This window comes from Delphinus delphis, chromosome 16 (assembly GCF_949987515.2).
Source record: "Delphinus delphis chromosome 16, mDelDel1.2, whole genome shotgun sequence".
Lineage (NCBI taxonomy): Eukaryota > Metazoa > Chordata > Mammalia > Artiodactyla > Delphinidae > Delphinus > Delphinus delphis.
Window position 1 is genome coordinate 77120089 of NC_082698.1, and position 14468 is coordinate 77134556.

The 14468-nt window shown below is 44.9% G+C and overlaps 1 protein-coding gene across 1 annotated transcript in view; it reads right to left on the reverse strand.

The window, feature by feature from the left end:
* Nucleotides 1–10498, reverse strand: part of RYR2 (ryanodine receptor 2) — a 714060-nt gene extending 703562 nt beyond the window's left edge. The window contains exon 1 of the mRNA XM_060035003.1: nucleotides 10376–10498. Coding sequence (XP_059890986.1) covers nucleotides 10376–10423 — 48 coding nt within the window. The 5' untranslated portion in view covers nucleotides 10424–10498. The remainder of the gene's footprint in view (nucleotides 1–10375) is intronic.
* Nucleotides 10499–14468: the final 3970 nt, after the last annotated feature.

Sequence of the window (14468 nt, forward strand, 5' to 3'; positions counted from 1 at the left end):
AAAAAATGAAAATAGAACTAACATATGATCTAAAAACCCCACTTCTGGGTGTTTATCTGAATGCAACAACAGCACTAACTCAAAAAGTTATCTGCACCCCCATGTTCACTGCAGCGTTATCTACAATATCCAAGACATGGAAACAACCTAAGTGTCCATCGATGAATGAATGGATAAAGAAAATGTGGTATTATATATATGTATACACACACACACAATGGAATATTACTCTGCCATAAAAAGAATCAAATCTTGTCATTTGCAACAACACAGACAGACCTTGAGGGTATATGCTAAGTGAAATAAGTCAGACAAAGACAAATACAGTATGATCTCACTTATATATAGAATCTAAAAACAAAAACAAAACAACCAGACTCACAGAGAAAAGACTGGTGGTTACTAGGGGCGATGGGGGGGCGTGGTGAAATGGGTGAAGGGGGTCAAGAGGTACGAACCTCTAGTTATAAAATAAATTAAGTCCTGGGGACGTAACTTACAGCATGGTGACTATAGTTAACACTACTGTATTGTGTATTTGAAAGTTGCTACAAGAGAACATCTTACAGGGTCTCATCACATGTGGTAATGGATGTTAACTAGACATTGTGGTGATCATTCTGCAATACATACAAATATATCATTATGTTGTACACCTGAAACTAACATAACTGTGTATATGAACTGTACCTCAATCAGATAGAGAGAGAGAGAGGTACTAAAGCAGTCCCACGGGGAGAAACGAAAGAAAACGGCGCTGAAGCGGGAAGGGGTGAGACCACAATTCCCTCTTCTTCTTTCCTCGTTCATGCGTCCTCTTTTGCATGAGTAGGACTCAAGCTAGGCTGATTTTGCAGGCTTTTCTGAGTGATGCTGTTCTCTGTAGCAGCAGCAAGACCTCTGAACTCAATAATAATACCCCATCTTCAGGAAATGATGGCCCCCTTTACTGTCACAAAGAGGACAGCAGTGGAACTGGATGCCTTAAACTTCTTTGACAGCCATCAATCTGAAACAATTCATCCCAGCTTTTTCATTTGTAACTCAAGAGCAAATGTTCTCCTCATGTGTCACTGAACCTATAAGCCAGAACTTGTAAGCTGATCGTAACTCCCAACTGTGGGCACTGCTTTATGGACGTTTCAAACCATGTCAGATGTGTCCAGAGGTAGAAGAGCACCGAGGATTCAATCCAGTGAGTGTGGGCGACCGTGTGTCTCTGCTATATGTTTCAAGTACCCCAATCATCCTTCAATATGCTGTTCTTCTCTGAAAGGCAGGGAAAGAAACTGGGCTCTACCCGATGGGTTCGTAATTGTACGTGTCCCTGAAGTACTTTACGGTCAAAATTTGATAAAAAGAAATATGGAGTATTATCTTACTATCTTTCTTTTGTGTGTGTGCGTCCAAAATTTCTTTTAATGTGAAATAAATACAGACCCTAGTGAAATTTAAAAGAAGTCATATCTTGATCACCATAAACCCACTGTGGAAAATAAGTGAGCACTACTTTTAACGGCTAGAAGTTCAGTGTGACACTCAGTACCTATTTAACAGGGGCCCAATTTACTCAACACTAAGGATTTGATTTATTTCCTGGAATTTTTCCTTTTCTCTAATCTCTTTTTCTTTGTGCTCTCAAAATGTATCTTTTACTTTACGTCTTTGGTTATGTATTAAATACGAGTGAAATTCAGATCCATGTGAACTTTATGAGTCTGGTTCTAAATTCAGAGGGAAATAAGACAATTAAAAATTTCATTAGAAGTGGAACCAGTGTGCCAAAAAGCTTTTAAAATAACAAACTTCTTTAAGGAAAGAAAAAGTGCTTACCGTAGTAGAAGAAAATAAATTGACCACATAGACTCGTCCTTCCTCCCAGGCTGATGGCGATGATGGGCCTGTGTCCCTGACTCAACAATCACACTAAGAAGTGTTTATCCCCGTGGACAGGTGTCGCTCACAGCACTGATCAGGAAACTCCTGCCTCCACCCTCCCCAGACCCAGCAAGGCTCCATCATCCTCTGAGCTCCTACAGCACTTTCTGCTGTTCCACTCACTTTGCCCTGCAACTGCCTTAGGTCCCCAGCGAGATTTGAGGTTTTCTTCAGGAAACTGGCAAATACTGATGATCGCTTGGTGACAGTAGGTGCCTGGGCATAGCCACCTAGTGGAGGTCTCACCTGGGCACACGTGTCAGTGGCTCCCTCTCTGGACAGAACTCTGTTTGGATAACGGGCGTGGAGGTAACCACGTGCCGGTCCTTCTGAACACTCCAGGTCAGCAACAGGGAGAGCTTCAGGTTTCCGCTTCACTACAGAAACATCACTAGAGGACTTTTACTGGGCCACAGGAAGCAGGAAGAACACCTTTTATCTGGGTCAACTATCTATCACATTTTAGGAGGCCCCAGAAATATGGGTCAAGTCTTCACCGGCCCAAGTAATAACGGGAAGCCAGAGAAGCACTTCAAAGCTGACACCATGGAGAGGAAGACGATCACAGTTTAGCTGCCGATGCTGTGACCCACCAGGATGAGAATATCCACAGACGCCAGCATCATTCACAGCGTGCACGTCCAACATGCGTTCACAAAATGTATTATGTGATGTTCTACACTGTGCTACGGGCCATTTATTTGTCTGTGAACTTCTAAGCAGCCAATCATTTACATGTAATTTTTTTAATCCACAGTAATAGCTTAGGCTCTTGTTACACACAGCACATCGCAGGTACAAAATATATATGTGTTGAAAGAATAAGGGAAAAAGATCATATGTAAAATAAGCTGAGCTTCAGCTTCTAGATTCTAAATCTAATGTATTTGATTGCTTATTACAAATAAACGACAATGGATGATATTGTAAAACAAAAAAAAACAAAGTACGCATGTCCAGTTCAAGGGCAAGGTTTTTATTACACTCATTCTTCTAAATAGTTTGAGTCCGGCTGACCCCAGGACTCTTAACATGGCAGAGAGCCCCTCAGAGGTAACTAAGTCCCCATTGTACGGTTCCTGAAAGGATTCTTATGGGACCCCGCCAATCCCGAGGTCACGCAACCACTGACTGGCAGAGTCCCCCTTCCAATGTTCTTCCCGTGATTAATAAAGATGAAAGTAAAAAAAAAAGTAATAATTAAATTAAATTAAAAAATAAAGATGAAAGTAAGTGGATAAAACCGCTGCACTGGATGCCCCTGTGATGCCCTGGAAGTCACCTCACCATCTAGAAGCTTCTCACGTGAAGAGTACAGATTCTGATAGGCTTCCCTGGTGGCGCAGTGGTTGAGAATCTGCCTGCCAATGCAGGGGACACGGGTTCGAGCCCTGGTCCGGGAAGATCCCACATGCCGCGGAGCAACTGGGCCCGTGAGCCACAACTACTGAGCCTGCACATCTGGAGCCTGTGCTCCGCAACAAGAGAGGCCACGATAGTGAGAGGCCCGCGCACCGCGATGAAGAGTGGCCCCCGCTTGCCACAACTAGAGAAAGCCCTCTCACAGAAATGAAGACCCAACACAGCCATAAGTAAATAAATAAATAAATTGAAAAAAAAAAAAAAGAAAAAGAGTACAGATTCTGACAGGAGCCCAGGGTCTCTCCCGGGCAGCCCCAATCACTCAGACTCACTTCATCCTTCCTTCACCCTCTTTCTCGCCTTAGTCACTTGTCTCAGTCACCTTCCTCTCAGTATCTCCTCACAAGGCCGAGATTTTGCAGGATGGGGAACCCAAGTAAGGTGTCAAGAATCAGATTATAGAAGGTCCTGAACCTGGGAGAGAAGTCAGACTGGGTGTGACAGGAACCTGGAACTGAGGAGTGGTGGCGAGAACACAAGGGTATTAGGGGGATGCAAATGGCAGGAGAATTCAAGGGGGGCTTCAGTGGCTGGAGGAGCGGGGAAGGATGAAGGCTAGAACAAGTACTGGGGTACGAAAGAAATCTAAACCTGAGCTAGGTTGCCAGGGAAATCACGATAGGAGATGATGACAAATTAGATACGAAGGAATCAGAAAGGACTAAACAAATGCACTGAGCACGTACCATGAGCCGAGCTCTGTAACAGGTTGTTGCACATAAATTCTATCATATGATCTTAAACAATCCCTCTGAGATGGCTAATATTATCTTTAGGTTTTAAGGAATTTTTTAACATTTTCTCAAGTCCATAAGCTAGGTCCTGGTGGATTCAGACCTCAGACCTAGGTCTTCTGGAGATGTGGATCACACTGGTGCTTCTAAGCCATGGCCAGCGCAGAGCCACCAGGAGGAAGAGCCACTCGGGGGACAGAATACATGTGTGCTCAGGACAGTGTGTCCAGAAGTAGGAGGGGAGTTAACACAGAGGCCGTGGCAGCTGGAAATGAGAGCCCAAAGGCTGTCAGATCTGGGTGGCTTTCTTCTACAGGAAGAAATGGCTTTGGGAAAGTTCCTGGCATTCCTCTGGCTCCCAGAGCTGGATGAAGCTATTGTTAAGGCTTTTCAAACTCTGTTATTCCAAGGATCCCAGACTTTGTGGCACAGATAAGCTCACGAAGGCAGAAGAGCAAGAACTAGAAATAGGACAGTATCTTTTGGGACAACCAAAGACTAAGAGTAGACGGAGTGAAAAGAACCCCCAAAAAGCATGATCGTAATGTATAAAAATAACTCAATATATCCTAGCTCCAAAGCCAAACAGAGGAGCTTCAAAAAGGAGAGCAAGATTAGTAGAGTTTCTGAGGGCTAAAGGAATAGGGGTAGAGAGGAATGTTTAGATTTGGCACAGAAGCGAGGCGATCACTGGTAATATCACCTACTAAAGTGATTTTAACAAGAGAAGCTAGGTAACAATTACCAGGCAGCTTGGAGACAAGCAGTGGGTGGAGACCACATCTGGAGGAGTTGAGCAGCTAGATAATGGTCTCGGAGTCAAACAAAGAAATTTTAAGATGGGAGAAATTAGCATGCTTCAAGATCAACCAGAAGGAACAAGTGGAGAAGGAGGCAGAGAAAGGATGGAATTCATGCAAGATTCCAGTCCTGGACCAGCAAGCAAGTACTGTGCTGAGATCTAGGACACACGAGGGACTGCAGCTTTAGAAAGGAGGGACAAAACATCCTTGTCAGCAGCTAGAAGGACAAGAGGGTAGATTTAGACAGTGAACCCTGTGAAGGTGACGATAAGCATAAAATGGGACAGGTGGGTTTAGATCTACTCTACAAAGAAGAATGGTATGCTGATGAACTAGCTTTTTGGCAATTCTTCAGAGATTTTTCACACCCTTTGCATTACTCTACTGCTGCTATTATGGGCTGAATGTTTGCGTCCCCCCATGTTTCCTATATTGAAATCCTAACTCCCAAGGTGGCGTATCTGGAAGTGGGAGAGGTAATTAGGTCATGAGAGTGGGACCCCCATGAAAGGGATTAGTGCCCTTATAAGAAGAAACACAAGAGAGATGATTTCTCTTTTGGCCAAATGAGGATACGACAAGAAGACAGCCATCTGCAAACCAGGAAGGAGCCCTCATCGCACACTGGATCTGCTGACACCTTGATCTTGGCCTCCCCAACCTCCAGAACCATGAGAAATATACGTTTGCTGTTTAAGCCACCCAGTCTGTGGTATTCTGTTAGAGCGGCCCAAACCAAGACAGCCACTAACCTGGAGTGTGACACTGGGCCAAATCATTTCACCTCTCTGAGCTTTTCCTTATCTGCAAGATGACAGGGGAGGGAGACGCAGGAGTAGACAAGATAACATTTTCCGAAGGTCTCAGATAACATTTTCCAAAGGTCTCTTCCTACCCAAATATCCTAGAGTTTCTACATGTGCTTTTTCCTTCTAGCTGTTCCACGCCAGGCTCTACATCTTTTCTTTGCAATTATAATTGCAGACCACTTTTTTCCTTATTTCGAATGCTTCCCTAACACCTACTATCACACCATGCACATAGAAAGTGTTTGACAAATGTTTTTCTAAATTAACAAAAAATCTCCATAATGTCAGGGTTTCAGGAGACAAATGTGTGCCTCATCACATCTTCTTCTTCCCCAAGGGCTATTTACAGAATCACAGTCACCCAGGAGTTGTAATCCTTTCTCTGGTAATTCAGCCTTGATAAAAACACTTATCTAAAGCCAAAGGACAAACAAGATGGAATGTCAAATAAATTAGCGCCCTAAGTGTTTCAGATCCTGCCCTTCCTGCCAATGTGTACACACTAATTTCTGGATTAAGAAAAATACATGAAAAAATAAGCCTGGGTGGGCTTTCCATCAGTTCCTTGAAAAAATACCACAGTGCCTATCTATCAAAAGATCCTCATGCTGTCAGTATCAGGGGAGCAAAAAGGGCTCACCCAGAATCTTTTCGTTTGTACTCTGTGACATTCCTACGGCTAAGAAAACTGATTGTCCCCTGTTTGTCTCCTGTGAACCAAAAACATGCTTCAGCAGCTGATAAAGCAGGCTTTCTCTCCTGGAAAGGACATCATCCTAAGATCTGAGTTTTAGTCTTGGTTCTGCACTGCTGAGCAACTGACTTGGTACAATTAACCTTCCTGGACCTCTACAAACTGGGGTTACACATTCCAGCCTGATCTATTTTACCGTGTTGTGCAGTGGCATTTATACTTTATGATTATTACCATTAACTGCTAAATCCTTTCTAAGATGCTTCCTATCAATAGCAAGCAAGATGTGGAAGCACTGGGAAGAAATCTATGGTGAAACAGTTCACTCTGCAAAGGAAGGCCAGAGGAAAGCTCAAAGCATTCCTATCAGAATAATTTTTGCAGCCAGGACTAAGTTTGAAGTCTCAACCTATGCATAAACGCAAAATTACACGACACAGTATATCCCCAGAGTAACTTCACTGTGCTTACACAAATGAAAGAAAGGCAAAGTACTTAGAAAAATCAACTCCAGACAAAGGTTATTTTACATCATGGTTTTCTTAAAGTCAAGGAATTCCAGTTCATTGCTATATTGGTAAGTTAAGGACATTTTTTAAAATAAAATAAACAACACATTCCAAATCATGGATATGTTTGGAAATGACAGTGAATAAATCCGTTATGGGCTGAAGGCATATTTTATGATAGGATTCTTCTAAGTGTCCCAGCACGTCCAGAGTTTACACATATGTATTCTTAATTTCTCTCAAAGATAAACACATCAGGGACTTCCCTGGTGGTGCAGTGGTTAAGAATCCACCTGCCAATGCAGGGGACACGGGTTCGAGCCCTGGTCCGGAAAGATCCGACATGCCATGGAGCAACTAAGCCCGTGCACCACAACTACTGAGCCTGTGCTCTAGAGCCCGAGAGCCACAACTACTGAAGCCCGCACGCCTAGAGCCCGCGCACCGCAACGAAGAGTAGCCCCCGCTTGCCGCAACTAGAGAAAGTCTGCGTGCAGCAATGAAGACCCAACGCAGCCAAAATAAATAAATAGATAGATTAAAGAAAAAAAAGATAAACACATCAGAGTGGGCCTGCTTCTAGCTGGTGGGAAAGCCACTGAATGGAAGATGATCTTTCATCTATGTAACCATTTGAAAGGAATGTTAGCAAACTCACAATTACATAATGGAAAAGACCTGGGAGAGGGACCAGCAGCGGCTAAATACAGTGAAAAGACCCTCATTCACAAATGAAGAATTAAGTCACAGCAGCAGACAGAACTCACGGACACAGTCCATTAAAGATTTCACCTCTGCTTCCCTTGACAGTGATTACAAACCTCTTCCAGAAGAATGAAGAAGAAAACTTCCTGTGGACAGAAAGATTCCAAAGATTCTTCAGTGAGCTGCGATGCTTGAATAAAAATCCAAGAGACTACTTAAGGTGCTCTACTCAGAATATATGAAATGGCCAGTGAAATTCACCATTATGGCCTCTTAATGACTAACACTTTTTTTAAACACAACAGCTTTATCCATAATCTGTAACCGTTTTACGTAGAGGTACAGGTTGTTAATACTCCCTGGGCTACTTAAAAACAAAAAAAAAAGAATTAGAAGAAGAACCTCATACTGACAAGACTGGACGCAACAGAGGAAAAAAAAATGCTCCAGGAAAAAAACACAGATGGATTTACCGCTAAAAACTACATCCTCTCCATTCCTAACTCCATTAACATTTCTGAACCAACAACATTCTCGGGTTAAGAGAATAAAATGGAAAGGAGCAAAGGCAGCAGACAGAGGAATAGTAAAGGGTTTGAGAATTTCTGCACTGAAACTGTAAAATGCAGAGGGGAAGGCATGTTTTCCTCTTAGATGTTCATGCCACACCAAAAAGAACTCCCCTGCTCCACCATGCTACTTCCTTCAAGGTCATTTATCATCAGCACAACAACCTACGGATGTTTTATTAAAAGAAAAATCCCAGCCCAGGGCTGCCAGATCTCTACCCAGGAGCCACTTATCAAAGGTGTCACTGGGGCTGACAGGCAGCTGTCCAGGGGCACAGACTTAACATTACTTTATATGTACAGAACCCCATCAGCAAGCACATTAGTTCGGCCCCCATTAAGTATTCTGATAACACCACCTCCACGAGCTCAGCTTAACATTTAAGCCTGCAGGAAGCCCTTGAGTGCACAGAGCCTTCCAAAATTTTCTAGCTAATTTTAACCCTATGGCATTTGAAAAAAAAAAATGAATTTAAGAATTACACAGCAACTAAATATTTTATCCACCCAAACAAAAAATGTCATGGTACTGAGAAACATCTTTTCATAGGGCTTTTTATTAGTTATTTAAAAACCATACAGACAGTTTTCCACTAAAAAAAAAAAAAGTAAACTGTATTCCTAGTAGGCTTACAATATTCCCCATGAGCAAGGTTTTGGTGAACTGGCTCTTCAGAGTTGGGTGGTGGACCGGTAGTACCACCAGCAGCACATGTAATGGTGCATGATGCCCAGCTGGTAGGTCAAATCAGTCGCCATCTGATGTGTACCCTGTATTTTATCCTTTCGAAAGGCTCCCCGCCTTACCCCCGCAAAGTAAAACTGAGTGCCAAAAAAAAAAAAAAATTAGAAGAGCAAAATAGAAAAACTGGCCACTTACAAATGTTCTTGGACAAATGTACTGTTTGCACTTGTTCAGCCCCCAAATGCGTCATCTAGGCTACTTTCACACCTAAAAGTTGCTATCTGGTTAATATCTCAAAACGTAAATATCTCTCTTACTTTCTGTGATTGTGGAGGTAACTGTAACTGGGCAGTGGCAGCTTTTTCACTGCTGGGGAAAGAAGAGCCAGGAGAAGCTGCAGTCCTGGGGGTGGGGGGGATGATGACGGGGAATCCTGTAAGGGAATATCCTTCAGAGAGGAGGATACAAGTGCAGGGAAAGGAAAGACCAAAAGGATGCTGCAAACGCTAACCAGGTGCTCTTGACAAGAAGTTATGGCATTTTCTTTTGACAAGGGGCTCTCCAGTCCCAGCTTCGAGATGAGCAAAGCCTTAGCCTGAGAAGTACCTGCAGCGTTCGAACAAATCAGCGACAGGAAGGAGCAGTGCCAATAGGTACTTACGGAGAAAAAACTGTATTAGAGTGGAGCCAACCTTCCCCTGCTGCCACCCAGTGTAGAAATTCCGGGCAGCCACCCTGCCCTTACCCACACACACGCACACACTTTGCTGCACTCAGCGTTCAATAAGCCAACATTTAGAGAACGACACGTTCGCGCTGTCCCCCGCCACCCCCGCGCGCGCGTGCACGCACACACACACTCGCTTCCCATCCCTTCCACGTTCTGCGAGCAATCACAGCACCACCAATGGCCCCAACCCCAGGCACCGCGGTGTCCACGGAGGCGACTCCCCCTCCCCTGCGCAGCACCTCGACTTGGGGGCACATCCTGCCCCGCCTCCCCGGCCCCGGCCACGCCAAGTAGGCGAATCCCTGGGTTGCGTGATGGCGCGCGGGTCAAGCCCGAGAAACCGCGCCGCGGCGGAATTCCGGGCGACTGCCCGCGTCCCCGCCGGCCCCCGCGCCCCACGGGCCACCGGGTCTGCACCCTGCCCCTGGCTGCCCGGAAGATCCCAGCCCCACCGACCGGACAGGCCCGACCGGCCGCCCCCGCGTCCCCCGACTCCCGCAGCTCCGAGGCGCCCCGGGACCCAGCCCGTGCGCCGCCCGCCCGCTCGCCGCGCTCCGGCCGCGCTCGGTCCCCGGGCTTTACACACGCGCGCACGGACACGCACCCTCCCTTCCCTCGCCCCAGCACGCACACCTGCGCCCCCCGAGGGGTGCCCGGCTCCTCCCGCATCCCCGGGGGCAGCCGCCGGCCCGCCCGCGTGTCCCACTGCCCGGACCCGGTCGGTGGATGCCCTGGCTCCCCCTGCTCCCCGGGGAAGCCGAGACGCGCGGCACTTACAGTTCGCAGGAACTGGATCTCATCCTCGCCCTCGCCCCCATCGGCCATGGCTCCGCGCCTTCTGGCCGGGGCAGGCTCCCGAGCCCCGCGGAGCCCGGCGGCGCTGGCGGCGGCAGCCCCTCGCGCTGTCTCCTGCTGCTGCTGCGGCGGCGGCGGCGGCTGTTGCTGCTGCTGCCCGGAGCCGGGGGCGGGAGGGGGCCGCGGCTGCTGGGCGCCGAGCGCCAGGCGGTCCCCGCCTGCAGAGCGGAGGAGGAGGCGCGGGCGGGGGCAGCCGAGGCGGGAGCCTCCCTGCGCCGCACTGTGCGGGAGGAGAGCGACCCGGCCCGGAGGACGAGGGCAGGCGGCCCCGCAACCCCGCCGCGCCTGCTTCGCGCGTCCGGCCTGCAGCAGGCAGACTGCTCTGCCCCGGCTCCTCCGAGCGAGTGCGTGGAGCCCGCGGAGCCGCGCTGAGTGCCGCGTTGGGGGCGGGGACTGGGGGCGGGCGGGCGGGGAGGAGCTCGCCGGCTCCCCTCTGCTGCAGGTAATCCGCAGCCCGCTCCTCGGGGCCTCCAAACTCGAGGCCCAGCGCCGCTTACTGGCCGCGCCGGGTATCGCGGCCGAAGCGCACCCGACGAGCCGGCAGCCTTCCACCTGCGCCCTTCTGTTCCCCTGGGCTGCTGCACCTGCCCCTTCTGACCTTCGAAACCTGGACTCGGCATTCCTTTCTCCTGGAAAGGGCTACCGCGGTAATTTCCACAGCACTTCGGATCACAGGCGAGAATCATCTTTCACCCGGATGCCCGGAGTGAGTCACCTCCAAGTAAAGGTGACACAACACATGGTATTTTAAACTTGGATTACCTCTGTTCCTAATCAGCATGAGAATTCTTCAGTACCTAGTGCCGGTGCACCATGCTTCTCACAGATCAACCAAGCAAAATGCATGGTACGCAGAACTTTAACAAATTCATTCAACAAATACATGGCGAATGCCTATGCCAGACACTGCAGTATAAACAGACCGGAGTTTATACTCTAGATTAGAAATGCAAACCTTAACAAGGACTTGCGATAAAGGATGGGATGATATCAGTATGAATCACTGAGGCGGTCTAAACTCGGACTATGGTATCTGCTGTCCTCACTATAAAGCCATTTATTTCTGAATAAACTCGAGCGTTTCACCACTGGTATCAATATCTAGTTCCCGCAATCCTCTGTGCAGTTACCCTCCAAGTTGCCGTGTAACAAACGGCTGTGACTAAGAAAATACAGGGTCTGAGACAATTTGGATAAGAAAGCACTTATCTCTTGCTCCTAGTGCACGACTCGTTCATTTAAGATACTTAAAAATAAGGATATGCAAAACAAAAGTTGCAAATGTCAATCCTCCGAAGATGCACTGTGAAGGTTTTTCATCAATTTACCTACACTGCACATTTTGCAGCATATAATTAGTTATTAAAATCTGCCTGTAAGTTCTATGCACCTCAACGTCTTATTTTCAACTTTCATGAACTTTATACTTACCGAGCTAGTTTTGCATATTTCCAGCCGAATGAATAACATAAAGAATATGCCTATAACTACTGTCCTGGTGAGACTAGTAATGGTCTGCTCTATCTTATGATAGTAATCATCTTACCAAACTACTTGACATATTCTTGTATATTGATCCATAATGACTAACCGACTCTTAAGGCACAGTTTACGTGAATTTTTACTCCTAGGAACCACTAAATGAGCAATCAGGGATCTCAAAGTCCCCCATGAGGAAGGGCTTTATTCTGAAATTGATTCTTCATTTTATGTTAAATAATTTGATCTTCCAAATTTATGACATATCAAATTGTCCCCTTTCCAAGTATTTTATTCTTAATTAAAACAAACATCTGTACTGTATGTGGAACTACTCCCTCCTACACATATGTTAGGTAAACTATTATAAAAACTCTAACTCACCAGGTTTTCGTTTTGGCATTTTAACTAGGCTGTAAACTTTTCTAACAAGAGCTATATTTGGTATTTTATTAATTCTCTCAACAGAAGTGATATATAATGCTAAATGGCCTAAGTACCCAATGATTATTATTCACCATATAGAGTCTTCGACATCAAACAGAGAAGAGAATGGTTACAAAACATACCCTTTTTATGGACTTTAAAACACAAAAATAGGTCTTCCCTGGTGGCGCAGTGGTTGAGAGTCTGCCTGCCGATGCAGGGGACACGGGTTCGTGCCCCGGTCCGGGAAGATCCCACATGCCGCGGAGCGGCTGGGCCCGTGAGCCGTGGCCGCTGAGCCTGCGCGTCCGGAGCCTGTGCTCCGCAGCGGGAGAGGCCACAACAGTGAGAGGCCCGCGTACCGAAAAATAAAAACACACAGAAATAGAATACTGTGAGGTTTATGGACCTCCAATCTGTACTAAATATATAAAAATATGTTTGAGAATGATACATATTTATTTTTAAAAGGAGAACTAAAGCAAATATAGCAAGTGGTTTAACACTGGTGGTGAGTATATGGGTGTAATATTATTGGGGGTACTCTGATTTTTTCATATATTTAATGATTATAAAAATTGAAATAATTTTTATGAGAAAACTACTAAAGCTATTAAAAACTATGGAAATTTTTTACTCACAGTATTTTTTAAGATTTGTTCTGGCTGGTGTCATTTATGTATGATTTCCTAGTCTCTTCTTCTGATGAACAACTGTAGCAAGAAAAATTGGTTTTGACTGAAAAGATCATAGAATGATAGAATGAGAACTAATCTCAATTTTAAATGTAATTTTAATTGAGAGAAACAAATATAATTTGGATACAGCTTAAAGTTTCTGTTTCAAGTCTTTAATTCTTATTATAGTCTTAAATTATAAGGGATTAGCAAGTACACATTTTCACAGACACAGAACTCTGGTTCACAAAATAGAAAAAATATTTTGTTTATTTAGAACTTTCATAAGCATCCAATACTTGATATCTATGAGCTTTGTAACTTTTACAAAATATTTTTTTTCTAAATGCATATTATATATAATAGTCTACTTTGCTTTTTGTTACTGAAATTTATCATCTTAATATTGCTTTATTGGAATAGGTGTTGTGTTTCCCATAACACTCCATTTCAGGACTTTACTAATCATAATATAAAACAGTTTAGAGGATGATATTTCCATACTTTTAGTCCAAGTTTGTGAAGTGTTTTTCTTTATGATCCATTTTATGTCATGCAAGAGAGGGGAAAAAATCATATTTCTTTTTTTTTTTAATTAAGATATTTTTTCTACAGTCACCTAATCAAGAACGGACCAGCAGAGCCCACTGTTCACTTGGCAGAACTTTAGACATCCTTAAAGGAGAAGAAATTGAGACAAATGTAAAATTTTTCATTTTGCCTTCCAATTTAACTAAGTTCACCGGTGATGTACACAAGCATTAGAAAATTAACTTCTTCTTCAAGGTTTCTATGAAAGTCAGCTAAAATACTCAGTGTTATTTTAATTCAGCTTCTTTCCATTAAGATCACATAAGTTAAAGACCTTAATGCGGAAGTGAGAGCCTCTGGGATTGTCAGTGGGTCGTTATAAAATTACTATTGGAGAAGCCCTCGCATCTAGAGATTAAGCCCTTTCCGCGTTAACTCAGATTTCCAGTTTCAGTATTTCCAGGGAAGGTTTCATAGCATTTCTTCTTATGGCATTTCAGAACTTAACAGACCAAAATTTCAGAAAATCGCCGTCTTGTTTACATCTTTTATTGTATGTATTCTAAAATACTGTAGTTACAATGCACACCTGAACTAAAAATAAACACCGGTAGATCCCAGGTACTCACCGCAAGCTGGCCCCCAGGACAACAGGGCTGGAAATAACGTCAAGGGTCACGATGATGATGATGATGATAAAGGTTCATTGACTATTTATTGCACTCCAGGCACTTTATTTTTATTATTTCTTTTCATCTCCACAGCAAATGCCATTTTAGAAAAAAAGAGACCAAGACTTACACGAGATTACTCAGCTGCTGAGTGGTGAGGCCTGGGTCTGAAGACGCCAAACCTGAGCTCTTTATCACCGTTTTGTGCTATTACTCCTCCCAGACCCCAGC